We start from the raw sequence: 8,911 nt of genomic DNA, 5'->3' as shown, positions 1-8,911 counted from the left end.
AACTTAAAAAAAAAAACTCATGAAAAACTAGTTTAAGTAGCTTTAAAAAAACTATCTTATAAAATATTTTTTAGCTTATCAAACATGTTAACTTAAAAAAAAAACTCTAAAATAAGTTAGCTTATCAGTTAGTTGTTATGCCAAACACAACCTAAAGAGATTTTAATTAACTGAAGCGTTCTTGACGACGTTATACCATCAAACCAAAACAACAAATATATTGAAATAACATGATACTATCTCAAATTGACTCGTTAATGTGTTTCACAACAATGAATACAAATATTAGGGAGATAACATGATACGATCTAAAGCATTTTCATATATGAAGACTGAGCAACACAATCGAGACTAGTCTAACATTTATTTATTTATTTATGTTTTTTTTTCTAAATCACTTCAAAAAAACATGAGCAAAAGATAAAACCAATACCATATGCATTGAAACATTATTAATATAAAATGCTATACACCAAATGGTTGTAAGATGTCTATAAATTCGTAAAAAAATACACACGTTAAAAAAGATGCAACTGAAATTGAAAATATTATTAACAGAAACAGTAAAAAAAAAAAGAGTTTTTTTTTTAAAAAAAATCAAGTTAAAAAATTTTGTGGAAACTATAAATTTTTTTTATTAAATCCATAAATAAAAATTTAAAAAATCAAAGTTTTTTTAAAAAAAATAAAAGTTAAAAAAATTAAGTTATACAAAAATTCTAAAAAAACACTTGGAAAAAAGGAAAGCTGAAGAGATTTGAAGAGTCAAGTCAAGTACTGCGTCACGCAGCACACACACAGATGTTTTGTAATCTGAAAGCCTTCCATAAAACAAACTGCTGCGAGAGGGAAAATGCTGCACGTATGCTGCGCCGCACAGCAAAATATGGTTTGAAGAATTTAAAAAAAAAAACAAACAACACCTAAATATTTCACCTAAATGACTTACTTTCCAACGTCTTCAAAGATAAAAAGTGAATACACATACATAATGTCTAAGGTGCTGTTTGTTTTTTCTGAGACAAAATGTCTGCAGTTTGCGGACCACATCTGTAGACCTCTGCAGTAGAAGAGGTGGACCAAACGTCTGCAGTCTGAAAAAAGAAGACTGTTTGTTTTTTTAACATCTGCGGGCTACTAAAATAAATTGAAATATAAATAAACTGATTTTTTTTAAACTTCAAAGTGATTTTTTAATATTATTATGACTTTGTTATAAATAATTAACGAATCTAGATCAACTTTTATGTATTATTGTATAAAAAATAAAAATAAAAATGATATGAATTAACGTATATATTTTTATAAAAACCAACAACTTTTGTTGTAAAGTTATAACTAAATATTATAATTATTGATCAAAAATTTTGGTATATAAAAGGACGGAAATAAACTTTGATTTTTTCAATTAAATCTATTAAAAACGTACCATAAATATTTTCTAGAGAAATTGACGATACTGTATTAAATAATATTTTATAAATTTTGGCAAAAACATATAAGATTATATTATGATTTTTTTCATATTTATATAAACAACTTCAACGACTATTATTGTAATAAATCTTTATTTACAAATTTGTCAAAGATATCATATTTGTATCGTCGAATGTTTTTTTTAAGTTTTGTAATTTTTTTTTCCAAATTGTTTATCATTAATAAAGTTGGAAAAAATATAAATTAAAAAAAAAACTTAAAAAAATAAAGATATATATGTTTTTTAGGCTAGAAGATGTCTGAAGATGTTAGAAGACTCTGGTCCAAGTCTGCGCCAAGAAGAGGCCGCGCAGACATTTTTAGGTCTACAATCTTCAAAAAAACAAACAGTATGCAAAAGCTAATGTCTGCGCGTGGTCTGCGCGGCGCAAACAGAAGAGGTTATGTAGATCTGCAGACAAAAAACAAACACTACCTAAAAGTATGCGTTTACACATACATAAAATAATCATATGGATTTTTTTGTTTATCTAAAAAATATAATATTATTCTCTTTGTTTTAAAAATATACTCATTAATACCATCTTAATGGACCAAAAGTTAGGACCAACTCACAAAATTGCAAAGGCCGAGTAATGGAGATTGTCATTCGAGAATTTAAGTTAGCATGATTAAGTTGGCGCAACAAGCCGACAATTAGGGAATTATTTCGTAATGGTAAAATAATTTGGGAAAACAAAGTGATCCCTATCCTAATAAATAAGTAGAATTCTGCTACGTGTCAAACTCCAAGACCCCCAAAATTAGGGGTGAGCAAAACCGAACCCATAAACCGAAAAACCAAAAAAACCGACAAAATCGAAACCGAAAAACCGAAACCGACGGGTTGGTTTTGGGATTTCAAAAACCGAAGTTTTCGGTTTGGGTCGGTTTCATAAATTTAAAAAACCGTGAAAAACCGAACCGAACCAAAGTTTATTAAATACATAATAAAAACATATTACACATATATATTTTAGATATATTATGAGAAATAAGAAAGCATATAGTGTCTTGGTGGCTGGGTAAGCTGATGTCTCTTATACAGAAAAGATCCATGTTCTTGGCAATTTTATTTTTCTAGCATCCTAAAGCTATCCCACATCGATGCTTGAACAAACCTTCTTACTAAATACGATTGTATAAAGGAGAGTTTAAGAGATCTACTTTAGATATTATACTAGAGATGTCCCACATCGAAGTTGGAATCAAACTCACCCTAATATCTTATTCTATATAATGAAGTCATTGGATTTGGGTTGATCACAACCTAATAAGTCCATGGTTAGTATTTGGTTTCTAAGTTTTTAGGTTTGTGATTTTAAAACCGATTAAACTCGAAACCGAACTTGTAGAAACCGAAAAACCGAGAAACCGAACCCATCAATTTTAGGTTGGGTTGGGTTCTATTTTTCTTAAAACCGATAGTTCGGTTTTGGGTTCGGTTTTAGGTTAAAACCGACCCATTCTAAGCCCTACCCAAAATCGAGTTTTCCCGCTCATTTTATTCATCTCTATTTACGTAAATGCCATTCACTCCAAATCAAATCAAACAGATGCAATAAATCCGGAAAAATGAGGAAACAAGTGCATTCAAAATATGCAACCAATAATTTTAAATGAATAAAAGTTATGGAAATAATTTGAAAAAATAGGTTATTCAAATTTCATATTCGAAATTCCCGATTTAATTTGGAAGTTTGTTTATTTTGATTGCAAATTAAATAATTTGCAGTAATTAAATACTAAAAAATTTGTGGTAATTTATCAAATACCGAAATATATATACAATACAATACAATACAATTATACCATCTATACGGTTCTTCTGTGTTGAACATTCTGCTCCATAGAAATCTTTGCAAACATTAGTCTTTTTGATTCTTCTTGATTCTGCAACGCTTCAATAATCAAATATCAGGCTAGTGTTTTCAAATATCAGGCTTCTTTAATTATGTTATGATCGGCTTCTTTTTGTTGGAATTAACAACCACAAATCAAGATTACCAATGTTTCTATGCTCTTCATGATCTGATTTATCAGTTTCTGTCATGTTGTTATTATATGAGTGAACTTCTTCTTCTTCTTCTTTTCCTTATTCTTCTTAATCATCTTCTTCTTCTACCTCTTCAGTTAAAACCACGAAAAACCTAATGAACATGAGAACTTGATTTTGTTAAAAAAAAAGAGTCGTCTTCAGATCCAAAGCTTTAACTATTACAGTATGTTTTGTTTGTTTTGCTGTTACATTTACTTTGTTTTCCTGTTACTGTGAACCTAATTTATGATGTCAATTATTATTACTTGGTCTATTTACGTATTAATGTATTATAAAAAAAAAGCATTTCGCAGTACAAATTCAGGATATCTAAATTACCATTACTAATTGTTATGTTATCTATTAGGAAGTTGCAGGGGTATTTTCGGTATAATTGTCGTTTTCATGTTAATTTTATATTATCTACCTGTTAAATATATTGTTTGGTGCGATTTTTAATTTAGGGAAAATGCCATCTTTTTTCAAACAGTAATTACGAAAATGTCATCTGTTAAATTAGGGAAAATAAATCCGGAAAAAAGTAATATCAAAAAATGCAATCAAATAATTAAAAAGAATAAAAGAAGCGGGACATTTTATATTTGGAAGTTGTAGGGGCATTTTCGGTATAATTGTTGTTTTATGTATATATTTATAAAATTAGTAATATATTTATAAAATACAACTCTTTAGTTTATGTATATATTTATAAAATATATATGTCCAAAAACTGGTATCCATCTTTTGACTAACTTTAGTGAAAATACAAGTCTTTAGTTTATTTATAGGTTTATAAAATTAGTTAGTTTTAGACTAAATTACATTTTTGTACTTTCTATGTACATTGCTTTACTTATGAAGTTTATATAAAGATACTCCAGTAGGCCGGACATTCGTTTTTTACAGGTAGATATTATTTTCCTATTTATTTGTATCCCATTTGATTATAAAAAGTTTTATTGAATCTGAAAAATTATTTCATATGAATTATTGGTTTTTGTCATGTGTTGATTTATAATTTCTCTGTTTTAGTCGTTAGTTAGGATGTTCTGTACAGTCACGAAGGTTACTATTTTTGCTTACAATTCTATATGGTTTAAATTTTCTTGCAGAAAATGAATATAGGGAATAAAGTTTACCTAAATAACATTGAGCAGATAGATGAAAAATCACATATCAAGATTCGGGTGCTTAAAATTTGGAACTTTGTCAAAAATAATAAAGTTTGTTCAATTGAAATGATCCTAAAGGACGAGAAGGTTTGTTGTATTTCATATATTTTTTATACCTCATTCAGTATTACATATGTTTTAACAAAATAATAATTCTTATTTATTTTTTTAACAATGTACACAATACCATGCTCGTGTCTTCAATCAGAATTTCTTCAGATTTCGTCATCTTTTAAAGGAAGATGAAACTTATATAGTTATAAAACCCATTGTGGTTGCCGTTACTAATGGTTTTAGTTATACAGGTCATAAACTAACCTTAACTTTGGATTGGAAAAACATCCTAAAAAAATGTGATGATTTCTCGGGTCCGGTGAATGGATTTATGTTTGTTGATTTTCATTCTATCATAGAACAAACATGCCCAAGAGACACATTCTTTGGTTAGTTATTAAATTTTATTCGAATCATTTTTTATCACTTGTGTTCTTGGTTATACATTTTATTATTTAAATATTATAATATTAATGCAACAGTTTATCTTGTGTTATCTCTTGTGTAGATATTATTGGACAGATCGTGTCATTTAGGCCTCTTGAAACTTCAAATCCTATAGCATCCAAGCATTATATAAAACTCACTCTTAGCAACCTAGAGTGAGATTATATTTTTTAATTTCTTTATTATCTTTAATTAATCACAATTTAATATTAATAACTAATTTCTTTGTTTATTTAGTTATGTACATCTGAAGGTTACTATTTTTGGAAGTCAAGCATATCAAATGTCAGAATACCTAAAAAATAACCCGACGGTTAATTGTGTTGTTATAGTGATGCAGTTTTTGAAGCTAAACATTTGGAATGGTTTGTATTCACTCTTTATATATACATGTTTATAATTATTGTTTTTATATACTTTTTATTAATTTGCTATACATTTTTTATAGGAATTGGTGAAGCTAAAAGTCATTTTGAAGTAACAAAATTGTTCATAAATTCTGACATTTACGAAATTAATGAGTTTAAAAATAAGTTAGTCAATTGTTTTTTTATTTTTTTATAATGTATTTTAACTTAAAGTAACAGAAATCCTAATATTTTTGAATTTAATTTAAACATTATAGATTGAAATGTCATGACAATGTCGGTATAACTGAAAAAAGCATAACTAAACTTCAAAGCTACTCTTCTTCATATACAGATGACTTTAAATGCAATTTTCCATTAAAAACAGTTTGTGAGATCACCGAACCACTTAAGGTATATTGTATTATTTGATATGGTTACATTTTATTTTTGAAGTTTTTATTTGATATAGGAAATGAAGTTTTTGTTAGTTGCTTCCATTGTTAATATAAGGCAGAATCTACCATGGTATTATGAAGCATGCAACAAATGTGGAAAAAAAATAACACCTGTTCCCAAAGCCAATCATTCGTATACCGACCCTGAAAAAATTTCAGAAACTGTTGTTGTCGAGTGTACAAATCCACATTGCAAAAAATCTGAATTTCATACAGTTATAAAGTAAACACATATTTATTTATATTATTTTTTTCAATCTGTCAACAAAATTAACAATGACCTAATTTTTTTATTTTAGGTATATAATTCCAATCAACGTACAAGATTGTACTGGCACCATTGGATTGACTCTTTTTGATAGGGAAGCAAAGAGACTGTTAAATATAAGTGCATATGAGTTGAAAAAGATACATGAAGTGGTATATTATTCATATCTTAAAATCAGAAAACATTTACTTTTTTTTTGTAATTTATTAAAATATATCTTACAAGCCGAAGATAGTGATGGACTATTTCCAGTGCAACTTAACGTGTTGAAAAACCCCAAGTTTGGTTTTCTTGTAGATATTATAGAATACAATGTCAACAACTATAACAATATCTACACAGTTCTCAAAGTTACAGAAGATATATCCATTGTTTCTTAATTGGAAAGTAAAATAGAATTTATGGTACATAACATTTTACTGTTCAACATTTATACTTCTTTACTATTTAAATACATAACGATTAACATATTTTCATTTTATTTTTTAAAGTATTCAATTTGTCTCCTTAAATCAAATGCCTTTGGAATCAGATGATGTTGTACAAACCGTGCAAAAGGTTTTTCAATTCGTTTTATTAACTTTTATTTATATTTAATTGTTACAATTAAATACTTATTTTTTTTTAAATTAGGATGTGATCTCACAAACAGATGAAAGTTTTACACCCTCAACAGTTGATAAGTCAACCGCAACAAGTCCTAGCAAAATATCAACTGATTTGAAGCGCAACCTCCAAGAAATTTATGACGTTGATTCTGGAGATGATTTAAGTTCAACTAAGGCTAAAAGAAAATCAATCGGAGAGGAAACTCCACTCTTAATTCCAAAAATAGAGAAGTGAGTTGGTATTGGTTATAACACACATTTATATATTTTGGTCACTTGTTTTGGTTTTAAAGATATTTTGATTGCTTGGTATGATTTTTTTTTTTTGGATATTTAGGATGTCAAATATTATTGGTTTTGAATATTTTTGGATATTTTTATTGTTTTAAAGTGGACAAGTTAGTTGATTTTGGTTTTAACACAAATTTAATGTATTTTGAAGTTTATTTGCTTCTAAAGATATTTTGATTTTTTTCGTATTATTTTTAATTTTGAATATTTATGATGTCAATTATTATTACTTGGTCTATTTACATATTAATGTATTGTAAAAAAAGCATTTGGCAGTACAAATTCAGGATATCTACATTACCATTACTAATTGTTATGTTATCTAATTGTAAGTTGCAGGGGCATTTTGTTGTTACATTTCTGACATAAATTCACATATGAAATCAAAATGACAACAACAATTATTCCAACACTTTTTACCATTTCAAGCAAATAAATTTGCCTTCATGGGTTTATAATTAGTTAGTTTTAGACTAAATTACATTTTTGTTTCCTCAATTTAGTTGAATTGTTGAAAGATGTCCCAAAAAAATTTGGCTTGCAGTTTTTGTCCTTATTTTATTTTAGTAATTCATAGTTTTTTGTCATTAATAATTGTTATCTTATCTATTTGGAAGTTGCAGGGGCATTTTCGGTATGATTGTTGCTTTCATGTTAATTTTATATTTAAAGATATCTACTTGTTAAATATATTTTTTGGTGTGATTTTTAATTTAGGGAAAATGCCATCTTTTTTACAACTCTAATTACGAAAATGCCATCAGTTAAATTAGGAAAAATAAATCCGCAAAAAAGTAATATAAAAAAATGCAATCAAATAATTAAAAAGAATAAAAGAAGCGGTGAATTTTCTATTTGGAAGTTGCAAGGGCATTTTCGGTATAATTGTTGTTTTATGTATATATTTATAAAATTAGTAATATATATATATATATATATATATATATATATATATATATATATAATACAACTCTTTAGTTTATGTATATATTTATAAAATATATACGTCCAAAAACTGGTATCAATCTTTTGACAAATTTAGTGAAACTACAACTCTTTAGTTTATATATATAATTTATAAAATTAGTAAGCTTTATACTAAATTTAGGATCAATAATCCATTTTTAATCATCACCGCTTTTCGTGTATGAAACGATTTTACCTTCATTGTTTCCATGGAGAACTATGGTTTTACCCCTGATATCATCGGAACGCAAAATTGGTTGAAATTGGGGAAAGAGCAGATGGAAATGGAATAAGCCCTGGTGTCACGGACCAAGTTTCTGGAAAATTCTACAATCGTTTAGAGAACTCCGGAACAATCAAGTATACTCGAGAAGTCTCCGAAGAGACCAGGAATGCTCTACGAGACCCTGGAAGATGCTAGAATATTGTAGATATCTGTGGAACAAAGGAGAATGATCCAGAATAATCAAGAGGACGCTAGACGAAGCTAGAACGACCCGGAAGACTTTGGAAGGATCTAGAACATGCTAGATCATACAAGAATGATTTGGATAATGTCGGGACGACTTAGAGATTTTTAGAGCATCGTATACAAGTCTACCATATTCTAGAGTCTTGTAAAATCTATGTGTATAACAGGAAGAGTCTAGATTAGTCATGAATGATCGGGACCTAGAAACTTCCATTTGAGGAGGTGTAAGGTTCCTATAAATAGGGGGAGGACTCATTTGTCCAAACCATCAAGAAGTTGCCTTGTAAAGAAGTTGAGTTATATAATAGAAGCTT

The 8,911-nt window shown here is 27.9% G+C and overlaps 1 protein-coding gene across 1 annotated transcript; it reads left to right on the top strand.

Moving 5' to 3' along the window:
- The first annotated feature begins 5,106 nt into the window (after positions 1-5,106).
- On the top strand, positions 5,107-7,103 carry LOC145060346 (replication protein A 70 kDa DNA-binding subunit A-like). Its single transcript, XM_079008032.1, has 8 exons — positions 5,107-5,129; positions 5,223-5,342; positions 5,425-5,552; positions 5,636-5,720; positions 5,813-5,948; positions 6,007-6,215; positions 6,292-6,412; positions 6,894-7,103. Exons 1-8 carry the CDS (start codon positions 5,107-5,109, stop codon positions 7,101-7,103), a joined length of 1,032 nt encoding a protein of 343 aa, XP_078864158.1.
- Positions 7,104-8,911: the final 1,808 nt, after the last annotated feature.

This window comes from Lactuca serriola, chromosome 6 (assembly GCF_051521515.1).
Source record: "Lactuca serriola cultivar US96UC23 chromosome 6, Lser_US96UC23_V15, whole genome shotgun sequence".
Lineage (NCBI taxonomy): Eukaryota > Viridiplantae > Streptophyta > Magnoliopsida > Asterales > Asteraceae > Lactuca > Lactuca serriola.
The sequence above is the reverse complement of the archived record's forward strand: the minus strand, read 5'-3'. Positions and strand labels throughout refer to the sequence as shown.

What these genes read in the sequence shown, in the direction of transcription:
- LOC145060346 (XM_079008032.1), top strand. Translation starts at nt 5,107, where the DNA reads ATGCCCAAGAGACACATTCTTTG. An exon ending in GAAGCTAAACATTTGGAATG is followed by an intron (nt 5,553 to 5,635) that starts GTTTGTATTCAC and finishes CATTTTTTATAG; the next exon opens with GAATTGGTGAAGCTAAAAGT. An exon ending in TGAAAAAGATACATGAAGTG is followed by an intron (nt 6,413 to 6,893) that starts GTATATTATTCA and finishes TTTTTAAATTAG; the next exon opens with GATGTGATCTCACAAACAGA.